Source organism: Mytilus galloprovincialis, chromosome 4 (genome assembly GCF_965363235.1).
Source record: "Mytilus galloprovincialis chromosome 4, xbMytGall1.hap1.1, whole genome shotgun sequence".
Taxonomy (NCBI): Eukaryota; Metazoa; Mollusca; class Bivalvia; order Mytilida; family Mytilidae; genus Mytilus; species Mytilus galloprovincialis.
Genome location: NC_134841.1, coordinates 94,307,660 through 94,326,622, shown reverse-complemented (window position 1 = coordinate 94,326,622; position 18,963 = coordinate 94,307,660). Strand labels below are relative to the sequence as shown.

Here is an 18,963-nt window from a genome sequence, read left to right as displayed (position 1 = left end):
ACGCGCCTCGTACACCAACACTGCAGGTACGCGTATATAGGGAAACCAACTTTTTCTTCATTATTCTGATTTTTTATGTATCGTCTGAGTTGTTGTCACACGAATGTTTACTCCATAACCATTTTGTTTTCTATATGTCATATTTTGCCGCATTTGTTTCTTTCCCCTCATCCTTCCTTTTGTCTATATTATTATGATATTCTCCTGGAAAGAGCTCTTTTTGAATAAAAGGGATCAACGAACCCATTACCTTACCTTTAAGATAGATCAGTAAACATGGGCATAATTATGGGTGATTATTCAGACTAGTGCACACATTTTACAGTTTAAACAAGGCAATGCCGTGCGTGGCATCCCCTCGTATGTAACATATTGGGGACAAATATGGACACTATATTTGTATATGACACATGCAGAAAATGGTAAATTGAATATGCATATTTGATACATAAGCTATTTTTTTAGAAATCAACCAAAACATTCAGTAACTGGAAATACCTTTAATATTGTCTTTAGAACCAGCAGGTAAAAAATGAGCAACCAATTTCCTGTGTATTATGCTATTTCAAGGAGAAAAAACAAGTCCATCTGCATGACCTTGACCTTTGGCCTTGAACGTAAAAAATGTCAGATCATTACAAGGAGGAACAATATACCAAATGTGGTTAAAACCTTTTGAAGCATATTGGTTTTATAGTGTCCACAAGGCTGGTATTGCCTTGTATTACAACTGCCACTGTGACCTTGACCTTTGAACTTTAAAGTCAATAGCGCTTAAGATATTCTTAAGGAGTAACACCATACCAAGTTTTGAGCATTTTTAGTGTGTCCATAACAATTTTATCTACACGCAACTTACATGTAGTAGGCGAGGGGATAATAAACTAAGTTTTATAAAAATTAGACAAAAAGATCGATTTCCCGCCATGCATGGCAGACTTGTACAGAAACGATATGTTGTCGAAATTCTGTTCGTATCTTTTAGACATCGTATGGACATCGCGCCATCAGCGTAATCCATCGTGTAGCCTTCGTAATCCATCGTGTAGCCTTCGTGATCCATCGTGTAGGCTTCGGCTGATATATGAAGCTTAAATACCCGTCTTCGGTTAACCTTCGTATGTCCATCTTTTGCTATCGTATATAATTTCGGCACCATCGTATAGACTTCGTTATTCATCGTACTTGCTTCGGTCACTTTTTGGTATTTTAACGAGATCGGGACCAACTTCGTACGAACTTACAATTTTCGCATTCGGGTGTCCATCGTATATAAAAATCGGGACAGTGTGACGCGGGCATTATGGTGCAAACCAAGTGTATTGTTAGATGTTGCTAATAACGTATGAGAAGTTTAACAGCCAGTTAACACATAAACTATTTTTCCTTCAACTTCACTTTGATTGCTGAATTACTTCATGGGCATCAGAAACAGTTAAAAGCAGAGGTTAACTCTTTCTTATCATTTAAAAGTTGTTTTGTTTCGAGATTTTAAATAGCTTTAGTGCATTACATGAATGACGAATAGAAGAGAAAAAAAAATTGTTTATATTCGTATTTTTAATATAAAAACTATTGTTGAAGTAATGATTTCCCGGCTGAGCGGAATGTAAAATACATTTATGATATATGCCTTAATTATGTGCCAGATTCGGTAATTTCATCATGTATTCAACTTAAATGGTCGAATAAAATGTGTCAAACAACTAGAAATTTGGCACAACTATCTAACCATTTGTAAAATACCTGTACCAGGTAAGTAAGATAAGAAAGAGTCAATCACAAAAAATTTGTTACAGAAGTATTTCTGCGGAACATATCAGAACATACAGTTAATGTTCTTCAGTAGTATAAACACAAATAATATACCTTGAAAAAAAAGTTAAATTACAAAAATACTGAACTCCGAGGAAAATTCAAAACGGAAAGTCGCTAATCAAATGGCAAAACCAATTCTCAAACACATGAAACGAATGGATAACAACTGTCATATTCCTTGAAACCTTTCTTTGTTTTTCTGTCAATGATGATGCTTTGCCCAGATGCTATGTCCAATTCATTGTTATTACTTTTGATGAACACATGATTTTTTAGAGAAGGAAGTCAACCATAGGAGATCGTCCAGTAGGAGATTCACTCTGACATTTCCTTTGTTTTGATGTTGATATCATTTTTCCCATCTAAATATAGTTCTCCTCGTACAAATGTCATGTGTTGTTACAATCAAGACAATTATATGTACAATGTTAGCCTTGAAAAGATAGTCCGACCATTCCAACCTTCATACTTTAGAAACAGCAGTATTACACTAGACCTTTCTATTATTTTTCATCTGTTCTTGTGTGATTACTAAAAGTATTAGTCTATTTCTTTTCTTGGTTACTTTCTATATTGCTATTTAAATAGTTTAAATGGTTTAAAAACATTACTGGCATCAAGGATTACAAACTGGTAACCAATCCCTCTCTCGAAAACAAAAATTACTATTAAAGACTATCAAAGTCAAATCCGGTTTCAGATTTATCTTATAAATACAGAGCGTTACAACCCCAAATAGTATACCCTGGAGTACACAAGCCGGGAACTGTTGACAAATGTTTCCTCTCTCTAAAATACTACTGGCAGAACACAAGTAACAGAGAGGCTTTTTGATTACGCAAATAACAAATTTGAACATCTTATAAACATCAGTCTGTTGTATTTTAACCATGTTTTTGACTACATGCCAGATAATTTCATTGTCAATTACTATATATTTCATCGTTATAATGCTCTGATCATTTGTAAGTGATCCCAAATATACTTGGTTTATTGCAACTTACAAATATATAAATTGAATACATCATTAGTAGAAATTAGCAAAATTTGCTAGAGGTTTTTCGTTGCAGCATAAATGTAATACATCTATGGTGGTTGCAGGTATATATTATCGTTCAAGACTTCATTTTAGTTTAACGTATAATACCGTGTTATCTTTGACCGCTTCCAAAATTGAAAACTTAACATATCTATTATATATAATGTGATCAGATGAGATGAGAACTCAAAGGTATTACGGGCCATTTGATTGGTTATTTATTGTAAAATATTTAGAGTGAAATTATAACATTCAGGACGTGAAGAAAAGTTGAAAAAAATGGAGAGCACAAGGAGGGGGTAGACGTAAAGTATGTCTGTAAATCTTAGGTATTTTAAAGTAGATATTATTACTACGACTGTAATTGTCTTGGGAATATGATTAAAAAATACACCATCTTATTTATGGCGACAGTTTTACTGCTTGTTTCTGATATAGTGATGCCAAGAAGATTCTATTAATACACAGATAATGTAACACAAGAGTACAATGGAATAAAGCATTCCCAAAAAACAAACACATTAGATGAATAGCAAAATAACAAAACCAATAATAACAAATGACTAGCGGGGAGGGGAGGTGAAGATAATAAAGATCATAAGTAGAGAGAGTTATCAAAGGTACCAGGATTATAATTTAGTACGCCAGACGCGCGTTTCGTCTACATAAGACTCATCAGTGACGCTCATATCAAAATATTTATAAAGCCAAACAAGTAAAAAGTTGAAGAGCATTGAGGATCCAAAAGTCCAAAAAGTTGTGCCAAATACGGCTAAGGTAATCTATGCCTGGGATAAGAAAATCCTTAGGTTTTCGGTAAATTCAAAGTTTTGTAAACAGGAAATTTATAAAATGACCACATTAATGATATTCATGTCAACACCGAAGTGTTGACTACTGGGCTGGTGATACCCTCGGGGACGAAACGTCCACCAGCAGTGGCATCGACCCAGTGGTGTAAATAGTTATCAAAGGTACCAGGATTATAATTTAGTACGCCAGACGCAGGACGTACACAAACACAGCCAAACATCAGCATGTCCGAAAAAGCTCACTTTAAATATGCTGGGATGATGACTCTTGAGTTATATATAATCGCTTGTTTGTTGAAATGATACCTAATTAAAAGAAGACATGTTGAATCTGAATCAATGGACAGATTTTAGAATGATAAGCACAGCGACAATTCATCGGAATAATTATAACCCGAAGACCAGACCTGTAGGGCAAATATCGTTAGAACTCGGAGACTAAACTTACAGGACAAAAAATCATAAGAATACGGAGACCGAACCTAAGGACAAATATCATTAGATCTAGGAGACCGAGGCTATGGGACAAATATCATTAGATCTAGGAGACCGAACCTATAGGCCAAATATCATAAGATCTCGATCGGAGACCAAATCTATAGGATAAATATTATTAGATCTCGATCGGAGACCAAATCTATAAAACAAATATCATTGGACCTCGGACACAAAACCTATAGGACATATATCATTTAAACTTGGAGGCCGAATCTATCTGGGGACAAATATCATTAGAAATCGGAGACTAAACAAATAGGACAAATATCATTAGAAATCGGAGACTAAACAAACAGGACAAATACCATTACAAACGTATAGACAAATATCATTAGAATTCGGAGTCCAAACCTATTGAACAAATATCAATAGAACTCGTAGACCACCCTTTATGACATATATATATCATTAGAACTCGGAGACCAAATATGTAGGACAAATATCATTAGACCTCGGAGACAAAACCTATAGGACATATATCAATTAAACTTGGAGACCAAATCTATCTATGGGCAAATATAATTAGAAATCGGAGACTAAACAAACAAGACAAATATCATTACAAACAGATAGACAAATATCATTAGAATTCGGAGTCCAAACCTATTGGACAAATATCAATAGAACTCGTAGACCACCCTATGTATATGACATATATATCATTAGGGCTCGGAGGCCAAATATGTAAGATAAATATCAACTACGTTGTGTCCTATAGGTAGTGTATTTATACATAAGCCTTATACTGTATACTCAAATAGAAATGCCTGGTTTTGTTATTGCAAAAATTTCGGTAATTAATGCAGTACGGGTGTATAAATACAGATACTAATCCCGATTCCATAATATGTTTGAAGTGGAAAATTTGCTCATAACTCTGTTTGCAATTGAAACGATAATATAGTAGATTATTACTATTATATCTAAATGCAAACAAAAAATATAATACAAAAATGAGTAAGAAAAAACTGCATTTAAAAAAAAACAGTTGTTGGCATGACACGGGTTGTGTTCTTCTCATATATTTTATGATAGTATGATATTAAACCCCTAACGGGAGGGATTGTGCCTGATATTCATATGATGAAGACATAATCTTTCAATCAGTTTAATTGAGGTCTGGAGCTGGCATGTCAGTTAACTGCTAGCAGTCTGTTGTTATTTATGTATTATTGTCATTTTTTTTTTATTTTCTTTTGTTACATCTTCTGATATCGGACTCGGACTTCTCTTGAACTGAATTTTAATGTGCATATTGTTATGCGTTTACTTTTCTACATTGGCTATAGGTAAAGGGGGAGGGTTGAGATCTCATAAACATGTTTAACCCCGCCGCAATTTTGCGCCTGTCCCAAGTCAGGAGCCTCTGGCCTTTGTTAGTCTTTAATTTTAGTTTCTTGTGTATAATTCGGAGTTTAGTATATGACGTCCATTATCACTGTACTAGTTTACGTATTTTTTAAGGGGCCAGCTGAAGGACGCCTCCGGGTGCGGGAGTTTCTCGCTACATTGAAGACCCATTGGTGGCCTTCGGCTGTTGTCTGCTCTATGGTCGGGTTGTTATCGCTTTAACACATTCCCCATTTCCTTTCTCAATTTTATTGTTTGACTTCACACTGGTGTTGTTTTTATGTTCCCTACACTGGTGTTGTTTTTGTGTTCCCTACACTTATTGTTTGACTTCACACTGGTGTTGTTTTTGTGTTCCCTACACTGGTATTGTTTTTGTGTTCCTTACACTGGTGTTGTTTTTGTGTTCCCTACACTGGTGTTGTTTTTGTGTTCCCTACACTGGTGTTGTTTTTGTGTTCCCTACACTTATTGTTTGACTTCACACTGGTGTTGTTTTTGTGTTCCCTACACTGGTATTGTTTTTGTGTTCCCTACACTGGTGTTGTTTTTGTGTTCCCTACACTGGTATTATATAAGTTCATGGTATATGTCTAAACTTGTTTTTGAATGCAAGTGTGACTTTTTTATTCTACTTATTGGAGTGTGGAGAACTAAAAAAAAAGATTAAAACGTGACACAAGCTAATTTCTTTGGTACACTATCACCTCTCTTTATATAATTCTTATGTCAAGGTTGTTATCTTGATGACGTACATTTTCTAATTCACACGAAGTTCTTAAGTTTCTTACCGACTATCAAATGGTCATGTGTGTACTTGTTTGACATGCTTCCTGAAATCGAGTATTGCAGAACTTCCTGTTTCGCATTTATTTTTTGTCCGGTTGAGTTGAAAAAAATAGAAGAATATTATCGGCCATTTAGATTCGACCTGTAATGTCTACAGAATAATTTTAACGACCTCGACGAAAAAAATATTGAAATGTGTTCCATATGATTTAACCTTGAACGTGTCAGTGAAAACAACCAGCATCTGAAAGTAAATTCCAATAGCCGTGCACACTTTAAATTGAAACTGATAACACGTTGCATAATAACAGTGTATCTTATCAGACAGATATCGTCAGGGTGCATTTTTCTCACTAGGAACTACCTCCGATGTAAACATTCATCATTTATTAATATTTGCAAAATGCACAACACATATGTTTAATGACAGATTGCTTTTTACAAAAATGAACACACGTAATCGAAGCAGAAGTTGAACGACAACAATAACCAAATGAAATAGTGTTCTTTAATTTGTTATGTTCGTCCTTATGATGGCTTAGAAGTGAATAATATGTTTAACTCGATTGAGTTTTAATTAAATGCACGAGATCTTCAATCTAACACACTACAATAGACCAACAATAAGTATCCGATACACCAATGAGGCATTAACCCAATTGTGTGCTTTGATTTCTATGATTTATGCTAAATGTTAGATTTGAATAATTATGGAACGGCTTTTAACAATCTTCACTTATTTTACAGCTAACAAGGAAATGCAGGATATACAGTGTCATGTTTAATTATTACGTGACCTGTAAATCTGTAAACAATAATAAAAATTTACAAGAACAATCGAGTTGGCTTTTTTAAATGTTGAAACAATACGCGAAGCTTAGTATCTTTGGTGGATAGTTGTCTCATTGGCAATCCTTATTTTTTTTTATTAAGGTACAGTGTTGGTAACTAGTGGGTGCCACTAGATATTTTATGGTTGTAGATTGAGATGCTTTAAGATAAACATTACACCGAATGTTCCTGTTGATAAGTTTTGAGGTGATAGTAGATAATTTTAGGTTTGTAGGATGGGATATGATAAGATGCATAATACCGAATCTGGTACAATAAATCATAAATGAAGGTGTCATATATAACTTAACTGCAAAGTTGATGCTCTTGCTGATAGCCTTAGTGGTTCACATCAGTATACACTGTACAGCTGTATCTGATACATCAAACAATTGATGATTTTACTCGAGGAATTTGTTAAAGTTTTCCATGTTTAATTCTTTGAATTTTGTCTCGACAGCGGCGAACTTGGACGTTTGGCAAACATTTGCATTAGCATTTGAAATATAAGATGTAGCCCTACACCCCAAGTAATGTTTTAATATAACTTCCAGAATATTGTTTTTGATCAAAGTTAAGTTTTTAATACCAATTAGTTAAAATTATAGCCCGTCCATTCAGTCGTGCCCACCTAAGATCTGCATAACATTATGATATTATATCCCGTCCACTCAGTCATGCTTGCTTAAGATCTACATAATATTATGATAATAGAGACCGTCCACTCAGTTTGTTTTCTTCCAAATTGCGGTCTTGGTAATAACACAAGTTGTTGAATATTTTGGCGATATTTCAGGTTTTATATATACACCTCGCCAAAAGTTAGCAACACCTGATAATTTTTCCCGAATCATTTTTTACTGAATTCATAACTAATCGAAATATCGATACAATGATCTGAATTTGTGTTTTTATAAGATCACATATAGAATGTTAATTGAAAAGTGAAAGTTTGGACTGTTTTCATGATTGAATATTTGACTATTTCATTTAGGGCAAATGGTTGTAAAATGGGAAAATCAAATACAAGATAAAGTTTCAACTTATACTGAAGTTTTTGAAAAATTTGCTCTGCACTATACACAAAATTCTTTTTAAAACTCGAGAGGAAAATTTTGTGAATACATTTAAGTACGATTTGGATCTGTAGCGACTGTATCCTCCACGCTTCGGAAAAGTTCATCCACACGTCGTCTCATGCATGGACCTAAGCGTCGTACTGTTCGAAAAGAAATTCTTTGTCAGTCTTCAATCAAGGCTGCTCGTAATTCCTGTTAATTCTTACTAGCTGGAACCCTGTTGTTAAATTTTCGACCAATATCATCCTAAACATGATGCATATCCGATGATATGGATGGCCAAAGAATAATGTCAATTGCCTCCTGACGTAATTAATCTGAAAAAATGCGTGCTCTGTGTGACCTAGCATTATCTTCAATGAATATTGGTATAGTTGTAAGATTGTGATTGTCAAAATGAGGCACCATATGTTTTATTCATCATAGTCCCATCCAGAACATAAACATCCAGTTTGAAGTCGAATGAGAAGCATCTACAAACTGCCAAACCCCACCACCAAACGCTGTTGTTCCAAGGATGTGCAGTTTCCTGTATTCTGTATTCCGAGGGCGCCATACGCACAAGCGCTCATCAATATGATGTATGAGGAATCTGCTCCCTTCAGACCGATGGACCAGACAACACTGTCTCAAAGTCCAATTTCGTGACCACGTAACCACTGGTGTCGAGCCTGACGATGCCAACGAGTCAGCAATGGTCTATTGCCTGGTCTAAGAGCACGTAAATTTGCAGAATTTAGTCTGCGGTTAACAATTACATTTTTTTGCACTAAACTTGCAAGGAAAAAACTTGTATGTAGCTTTAGAAAACCTGTTTTTTAAGGTACCTAGGAATAGAATTTATACCTGAATTCTTACCTGTCGATTAACATTAGAATAACGAAATATATGAAAACAAAGCAGTATCAAATTTAATTTTAAAACAAAAAATAAAAGCAAAAACATTTAGGTATTGCTTAACTTTTGGCGAGGTGTATATAAACGTCAGCAAAGTTGAATATATGTTATTAAGGGTGTTACATCAAGATTAATAAGAACATTAGGAGTGAATTAACATCAATCAAAACTTTACAACTAAATCAAATATCTTATTAGTCAACATAGATTGTTTTAAAAGGGTTTTAGAAGATCTCAAATATCTTATTAGTCAACATAGATTGTTTTAAAAGGGTTTTAGAAGATCTCAAATATCTTATTAGTCAACATAGATTGTTTTAAAAGGGTTTTACAAGATCTCAAGGACCTCTTATACTTGCCAAGTTTGTTGTTAACAGAAACAGTATTATGTTAAAACAATTACACAGATATATAATATAATTGTTTTGCTGTTTCTGTTATATATATTTCCTGAGAAATAATGACAATACAAGTAAAAATAAGTGAGAAAACATGATGTTTGTATCCTTAGCTGACAAGTATACAGACATACTTATGTTCTGAACCGTTGTTCTTCTCTTCTTTACTAGCTGATGTGATGAAACATTTGTGTTATAAATGAGAGGTGTTCGCCTCTAGCCATCAGAGTTCAAATGGCGAATTTGAAAACGATTGTAGGTCATCGTCTGGCCTTCAACAATGAGAAAAACTTATACTCGATAGTCAGATATAACAATCTCCGACACGACATTATATGATATCATACTTTTTGTGAGAAAGTTTTGATTCTGGCTGATAAAGTACTGTTATAAAATGTACTTTTAAAAACAAGGCTTGAACGAATATGAGTGCAGTACCATGCATGAATAGAAAGGAAAAAAATGACTTGCTAAAACGGGGGGAAATTTCTAAGTGGGCATTTAAAAATTATATAACCGAAGAAAAATAGACAACACAATTACCAAACGAAAAATAACATATAGACAAAGGAAAAAAACCAAAACACTGCACAGAAAAAAAGATTGAGAAAGTCTAATTACAGCGAGATGAAACGACCGTATAATTGCTGCGACATGTCTTCAGAAATATAAAATCATGTACGTAACATGACAAGTTATATATGTGACACCCTTTAATCGTCAGAGGTAAAGCGTATGATATTTCGGAATTAATTTTTTATTTTCTTTAAAATGATGACCATATGTATATTAATCTTATAGGTTACGTTATATGCTCGCGAAATAACTGGTTCAATTAATATTAGCATGCGTACGGAAACGACCATTTCAATTCTGTATAGTGACCTTTCATTTGATATGGACAGTAATGTTGCAGAATGTAAAAATGAAAGTGTAAATACTCATTGGCATGAATGGAATCATTACACCTGTTAATGAGAATATTTATCTAATCTGGTCATTTAACATGATATGGGTCTATTTCTGTCTACACGTGCGAATTAGAGATAGTTGAAAAATTATACTTCAGAGAATGTGGTAAAAGGTTCAACTACTTTTTAATTTGTTTATCTTCTATTTATTAAATAACAAACTCTAAACATTGCTGAAGGAAAAAAAATCATGACCAAAAAATCCAAGTGGCAACTGTGAAAATAAAAAGTTTTTTTAAACGTGGTTTAGTGTGGGTTTTTTTTTTTGTTTTTTTTTCTCTCGTCTTTTTTAAGTGATTATAAGTATTGTTTAATATTATCATTACAATTGAGAATAGAAATGGAGAATGTGTCAGAGACAACACCACGACCAAAGAGCAGAATTAAGCCGAAAGCCACCAATGGATCTTTAACACAGCAAGAAAAAACCTGCACCCGACTTGAGACGAGGCGAGGGGTTAAAAGCATGTTTTGTGAGATCTCAATCCTCCCCTATACTCCTAGCCAATGTAGAATAAACAAACACGCAGTAGCTTATTAATTTATTATCATTTTCTTTTTTTGGCGTAGTAGTAGTAGTGGTATATTTTTTATGTTTGGAACATTCCTTACAACTAATGTCAAAGTCTTAATAGGTTGACACTAAATATGACTGAATTATTTCTGATAACCAGTTGTTCAAAATAATAAATCTCATCTTCAAAGAACGAAAAGTCAAAATAATCAACCATAACTATATTCTCTTATTTATTTACCAAACAAGTGGCATATAATTATATAAACGTTTAGAACAGTGACAAATATAAGGCGTTGTTTGAGATTTCTTTGCAATGTTATGACGAATGGTTTATAATATCATAAACATATGTTACAAGTAGTTTACCGAGTGTCTGGCACAGAGCAAGATTGATGATTCTTATGTACCTGTATCTAATGGTTGGCGGTTCCTTATCTCACCGGTTCTAAATCAACATAGAACACTTGGGAGGATTTCATCTGTGGACAATTTAGTAAACGCATACCATAGCAAAAGAAGTATTCCCTACGTGCTTGTGGTTTGTTGAACCATTATTGTTCTTTCGACATGCCCAGTTGTTTTTAAAGACATATTGGATTGTTTTTTTAGTCTTTTTTGTAGGTTTTTTTAAGCTTAGATATTTGTCAAAATTCCTATTTGCAAAAAGCTAAGTTTACAATCAATTATAGTTAAACGTGTATTTAAACAAATGCTTATCTCCTTATACTTTATTTCAAACCATGTGCAAACTGGAACATTTTGTGAAGTTTCGATGCTACAATCTATATATATGTCGCATATTACATTCGTTACATGTTACAAACATTATTTCAAATGTCAAAAAAGCCAGCAACTTAACAATATAATAAATAAACACATGCAAAACTTCTTGTAGTTTACACTACAGAGTATGAATTTACAAAGATTACGATTTTATTTTGAAATACTTAAAGATTTGTTTTTTATAAACTACTAAATTGGCCTAATTTCAAGTTCTTTTGCGTCTGGTCTTGTAGTTCTTGTAAATGTTTATTTTAATGTCTTTGGATTACATGAATATCAACGATAATTATATGCAAAAAGTGAAATAGATGAATGATGCACACGTCGGTTAATCAGCTCATAGATAGATAACCCTATAAAACTCAGGAAGAAGGATTATACAAGGGTAACTTCAATGATAAACAAGATTTAGTTCTGATTATTTTTGTAACCGAGAATAACTGACTATGTTGTCTGTATAGTGGTTTCTATTTTGCAGACAAAGACAGGGGATTATTGGTTTAAGCTTCAGCATCTACCGAACATTTCAAACTTCTCTAGAAATTATTTGTTTTGGAATTGTACCCTTAACTAAAATATTTGATATCGACCCAATTATCATGACTTGTATTGTATTTGCCAAATTCAGTTTATTTAACCAGCATTCTTCAGTCTGGAAGAGCATGACTTATGTATTAGTTGTAATTGGCTTTGAACTAGATTTCGTAAACTGCGGGAATTCTGTCTTTTTCTTTTTTTTTTGGTATGTTTCCTATCAATTTGTTGAATTAAGTCATATCCAACTCTTTAGAGCTAATTCTTATGTGAGTGCTGTTGCATCACTGTTCTAGGTTATAGGAAGCATAAAAAGCGCCCACAATTATGTTGAATAACGCCACATTCTTAGTGCGCCTGTCCGTAGTCAGAAGCCTGTTTTTCGTTGTATCTGTTTTGTCATACATCCTCACGTTATTTTTCTCGTTTTACTTGTTTCGCATTTCGGGGTCTTTTTATAGGTGACTATAGAGTATATATAGGCTCAAAGTACAGGTGCTTACATCTATCTCATTTGGACTCCCGTGGATATTTAAACTGTTTTCTAATCGGCAATCATACCATCTTTTTTTTACAATGCCAAAATGACAACTAATACGGATAGGAAACATTGTGGGGAAGTCATCATGTTTTTAGATGTCATGTCTCTGCATGGTTTTTAAAAACATACTAACAAAGCAATAGAAGGAAAAGACTTATTGAAAACAGTAAAAGTTACCAAAATAGTTTTCATAAACAAAAACAAATAATAACTTTACATCGCTATTTGCTAAAAGTCAAGACGTATTTGACCTGTCGATACCACTGTCAACGTATGTATATGTTTCTTTTAACTGAAGTTCCTCTGGAAAATTTGATATAACAATGCATAATATCTATTCCTGTTGAAACACATATTCTGTTTATTCCGTCAGTAATATGTCTATCCGTGGAAATGATATGCTAGAACACTTTTGTTTATCATGGAGGAACTATTATTTTAAAGGAAATTATATTCCATGACATCATGTCGCCCTGTGCTCTTATATTGCATGTTCTTCGCAATAGTTTCTATACAACTAATTGTTGAACAGTACACGAAGAATATATACATATATATATAATGCGATACCCAGAACGTATTTGTACAAAATTTCAATGTAGAAAACAGACAACATTTAAGTGATTCTACAAATTTATAAATTATCGAACTGCTGTTGTATAATACCAGACGTAAGATTGAATAACGAAATTATATGATAATGGAAGTCACTAATAAGATGATTCGACTGTAAGAAAGATGTATAGCTGACTATGCGTTTACTTTTCTACATTGGCTAGAGGTATAGGGGGAGGGTTGAGATCTCACAAACATGTTTAACCCCACCGCATTTTTGCGCCTGTCCCAAGTCAGGAGCCTTTGGCCTTTGTTAGTCTTGTATTATTTTAATTTTAGTTTCTTGTGTACAATTTGGAAATTAGTATGGCGTTCATTATCACTGAATTAGTATATATTTGTTTAGGGACCAGTTGAAGGACGCCTCCGGGTGCGGGAATTTCTCGCTACATTGAAGACCTGTTGGTGACCTCCTGCTGTTGTTTTTTTCTATGGTCGGGTTGTTGTCTCTTTGGCACATTCCCCATTTCCATTCTCAATTTTATAGCTGACTATGCGGTATGGACTTTGTTCATTGTTGAAGGCCGTATGGTGACCTGTAGTTGTTAATTTCTGTGTCATTTTGGTCTATTGTGGAGAGTTGTCTCCTTGGAAATCATACCACAACTTCTTTTTTTTTTTATAATTAAAGTACAATTCCTAAACTTGTTAACTTTATAAATAAACATTGTTGTAATGTGTTTTCTTTTTCTGTTGCAATTACCATTACATTGCATGACGAATTAGGCATAACCTGCCATTGTAATCAAGTATATGTATAACGGCTTTTTCATCATTCTATTTCCCATTTCGTAAATAAATGCAAAGTAAATATTATCATACAATTTATTTCACAATTCAAGCTCTTGAGTATTATTACTCATACAAAATCCAAATCCATATATTCTGTAACCCGAATAATCCAGTCGTTATATTACGATCACTACGATAACCTCCTCTGGAGGACAATGACCGTAAGGGGGCGCTGTAATTATTCGTGAATTTTCTGTGGATCATTTTAATCTTGGCACACTACAGGAACCAAGTCTTCCGTCCATGCCTCATTTTCATTAATACCGTTTCAACCGCATAAGTTTTGTGTCACCACGGGAGATTAAATGTGCAACACTGTGAAGCCAACCTAATGACCTGCCAAATATCTACCAGATGTCGTTATACATACAAAGGAACCATTGAAAATTGCAATATGATGAAACAAATATTTACATTTTCTTTTAAGTGTGACTAATCGAAAAATGTTTTTTTTTCAAAGATAGAAACAATTTACATTCATATTTGAGGGAGAAGTATGACGTTAGCAAATGTCGTGTGACGATGTTAGGCGTTGGAGAGAGAGAGCGCGTAATTACAATTCAGAAAAATTGAAAACATTTAGATTTCAAACGATACGAATTTTAACAACTGATGTCACAGTTTTTACTAAATGACGTTACATTTTTATAAACTTAATTGCACAACGAACAGAAAAAATATGTTTCTATATATACAGTGATTTGGTTAATGTATCAATTATTTCATCATTAAATGTGATGTACATAGTCTGTTTTAGGACTAATTATCTTCTGATTATGTGTAATTATACTCCTTTTCCGTAACTAAATACTGCTAAAGTATCATTTAACGAACTTAGAATGTTTGCTACAGGATCAAATCATAACATAAGTCTTCCAGTGATTTTCCAATAGCTTAAAGTGCATTAAAAAGCCCCTTAAATACGGTTTATAAAGACATACATCCTTTTGTTGAAAAGTTGTTTTGTTTTGGAATCATACCAAATATCTACATTTTTATAGGAATAAAGGATGTCCTAACTAGAAGTTGTTTTACTAGTTTTCACAAAACAATAATTAATTCGAAATGAAGTTGTGTATTTATGATCGGTTTTGAAACTGAAACTGAAACATATTTACATACAATTCCAATGAAATGTACACAAAGGAGTTCTTTTGCCAAATTTTAAGGTGGAGTTGGCACTCACACCACATCTTCCTATATCTATTGCATCGTTGAGCATCGAAACAGGGTGATTTAAAAAATAAATACTTTTAAAGGAGTGAGTCTGTCATAATTATAAAAATATTTCAGAAGATGAAACCCATTTTATTTTTTATATTATGTCCATTAAACGATTTTAGGAAGTATCTTATGAAGCAAAATATTTTAATATTTAATTTTATGTTTTGATTATAATTAGTTGAGATCTCACAAAACATGTTTAACCCCATCGCATTTTTGTCCAAAGTCAGGAATCTTACAGTCTGTTATATTTTATATACATAATCAATGGCTTTCTACTTAATGTAATGTTGTATTATAAGTAACTGTCATTCTGAAATGAGACTTAAGTTAAATAAAATATTCAATCAATAATGAAACGCAGTTAAATGAACTTATGACTCGTTTGATTTATTCTTATAAGTTTATGTTCTTTAGTGAAACACTGGTTTTTTTCCCATTCCAGTACAATTTTTAAAATACATATAGTGACCTAGCTATAATATTATAGTTGCCTACATCCAAGCCACATATATATAACTCTGATAGATAGCTGTCCCATTAGCATCATTACAAATCTCCTATTAAATGACGTATTATTCGTCAACTTTTCCTCGCATAAACTAGTAAACGTTAAAGCAAAAGATATACATGTGCAAACATAAATAAGTCTAAATAAAAAACTTAAGTGTGTGGTATTTCGTCATAATTCCTTTCTTTTAAATGTCAGTTTATGCTATACAATAATTTAAAGACCATTTGTTCTTCACTGTGTGATTGCTTCAATGTTATTCTTTCAACTTTTTCATGACAATTAAAGTTATACCCTTAACGTAAGTGAGAGGTTTAGCTAGCTTAAAAACAAGGTGCAATCCGGCCACCATTTTCTAAAAAAATGAATGCCTGTACCAAGTTAGGAATATGACAGATGTTATCCATTCGTTTGATGTGTTTGAGCTTTTGATTTTGCCATTTGATTAGGGACTTTCCGTTTTGAATTTTCCTCGGAGTTCAGTATTTTTGTGAATTTACTTTTCACAACTTTTTTGTGGTCTTATATTGGTCGGTTCATCTCGTGGTTTCTCAGATTCTACCAGGTAAATTATGACAATTTGACAAATTTTTAAAATGTTTAAACATTTTTTTGTGTACTAGATAGATAAAAGCTTTTAGTGAACGAAGGGAGGTGTTTAGTGGTAACAAAGTCAAAGTTCATTGTAATTAACCACTCCGAATGCGGAAACCGGACATAGATAACAATTTATCTCACGTGCATCTGTTTTATTTGTGATATTCTAGTTTACTTATCTTGATGAGCAACTTAGCGGTGACAACTGGCTTCTTAAGAATCATTCATCAAACTTTTAATGAATTTACTATCCGGGATAAGTATGATAAGATAAAATAGTGTACAATTTGATAATCACGTAACCAACTGGGCCAATCAGAAATCATACTGAAGAGACAACACAGATCAAAACAATTAATTATCGCACGTGTCAGAAAGTCTCGTGCCCTATAGATTGTCTGCGATAAATGATATGGAACTAATTTAATTTCACGTATGAAAAAGCATAACGGATTCGGAATTTTTTAAGATACAATACACTGTACATTAAGTTTCATCAACACCTTTTGGCTGATATGGCTGTATTTACACCACTAATTTTACTGCGAGTACAGACAAACCTGTGCACATGTAATAAAATAAAGGCATGGCAGGAACTAGATTATCAAATTTAAAAGCTTTTATTTTTTCAGAAAATTATAACTATTTCTGGATTTTGATATTCCTTTCTTTTTCGTTTACTCTTGCGTAAAATTAAAGGTGTAAACACAGCCATATTTTACAATTCCTTCCCGGGTTGAACCGGCTACAGTAATTCGGATTTTACTTTCGGAAGAAAATACATGTGTAATTCTAAAAGATAAGTTTCACGACTTCTAGAAAAGTTCAAAAAGTAATATGTCAGCGAATTAATTTACATATGATGGCTGCACATCCTTGTTCAAATATAAGTAGGTTTCCTATTTTCAAATCTAAGTTGGTATCTAACTTTATTTTCACTTGAAACATTTTTTTTCTGGAGATCTTAAAGTGATCAAAGTTATAACACTTGTAAGAATACTTGACGCCCTTCTGAAGAGCTATCAACCGGCATGGCTAAGCATAATTGTAAAACATACCTGGCAATGATTCTGACAATTAGGCAGACATACCCATTATATTACATCATTATAAACAAAAATGACATCTTGTTAGTAATTAGTACATGTCTCTAATAATAGAAATACTACTTGATACCCCGCCATATTAGCGTAGTAAATGTAAAGTGCAAAGTCATAATGAGAAATAACAAGTCGTGAAAAAACTGTGGGAACCATTTTGATTACAATTTCATGTCGTGGTTCTGCATCTGATAAACAACTTGTAACATTTTTTATAAAATCAAAAGCCATTGAAAATGTTATCGTTGCTTGCAAATTTGATTTCTAAAACAACAAGTCCTCCTTGAACGATTATTTTACTTTAAATGTTTCATATATATTTTTTTCTTGAAACATTTTTATCCAACCTTCTCGCCAACCTTGCAGGTTATTTCAGAAATGCTCTTTTAAAATATACATGCATTGGTTAATTGACATTTCAAAAACTCTCTGAAAAATCAGTTTCTCTATACGGCCTTTTTAACTGCACATATTCATTTCCATTTTATTTATTTGTTATTCTAAAAACAAAAAGTATGAAAACCTACAGATATTCACGTTTTAAACGTGTTTGATCGATTCAATATGTATATTCATTTTTTATCCTTTCATCTTTTTTGTGATGAAAACATTTTACAGTCAAAGAAAAACTGCATGCACAAAATCTAATTAACATACTCACCCAAAACACCGTTCAATATTCCAATTAAAACACTTATAATTAATGTTAACATCATTGCTTCGGAAGAATAAGTGGTTTACCGCCAAAAAACAAATCCTTTAATGAAAGCTGGCAAAACGGAGAAAACTTAATGCCTATCAGTGTGTTGTTTAATGATTATATCGGCTCCCTTCAAAATTTTCCTGACCTAAGTAACCTGATCGTGCCGATTATCAACACTACACAGATGTTGATTAGGGTAATTAAGTCTATAGGCACCGCGCACTCTTCATGGAATTATTAATAATATGTTTAACTTCAGTCACTGTAATTGATGCATTTTCAATTTATTTATTCTACAATCATATAAATATCGTTTTCGTTCCGCCCTATCAATGAGGGATTGTAAGTGTAATATGGTTTTTGCAAAAAATTATATGTAATATCAAGCAGTTTTAACACCTCCTTGGTAAAACTCTTATAAAATCCACTCAAAAACATTTTTCCTTGTTTTAACGTCGATAAAATTTACATTTAAAGTATTTTGATAGAGTATGTAATACAAACGAAAATAATTTTTAGATTGAAATAAAATAACCTGGAACAAATAACAAAGTGAAAGTTCAA

General features: G+C 32.9%; 1 protein-coding gene across 3 annotated transcripts in view; it reads right to left on the bottom strand.

Moving 5' to 3' along the window:
- LOC143073440 (contactin-5-like) overlaps positions 1-18,709 on the bottom strand; it is a 48,330-nt gene extending 29,621 nt beyond the window's left edge. For 2 of the 3 annotated variants that reach the window (XM_076248990.1, XM_076248989.1), the window contains exon 1: positions 18,358-18,709. In XM_076248990.1, the coding sequence (XP_076105105.1) occupies positions 18,358-18,412 (55 nt within the window). In that variant the 5' untranslated portion in view covers positions 18,413-18,709. The remainder of the gene's footprint in view (positions 1-18,357) is intronic. The other variant, XM_076248988.1, reaches the window with a different exon arrangement.
- Between the last annotated feature and the right edge of the window lie 254 nt (positions 18,710-18,963).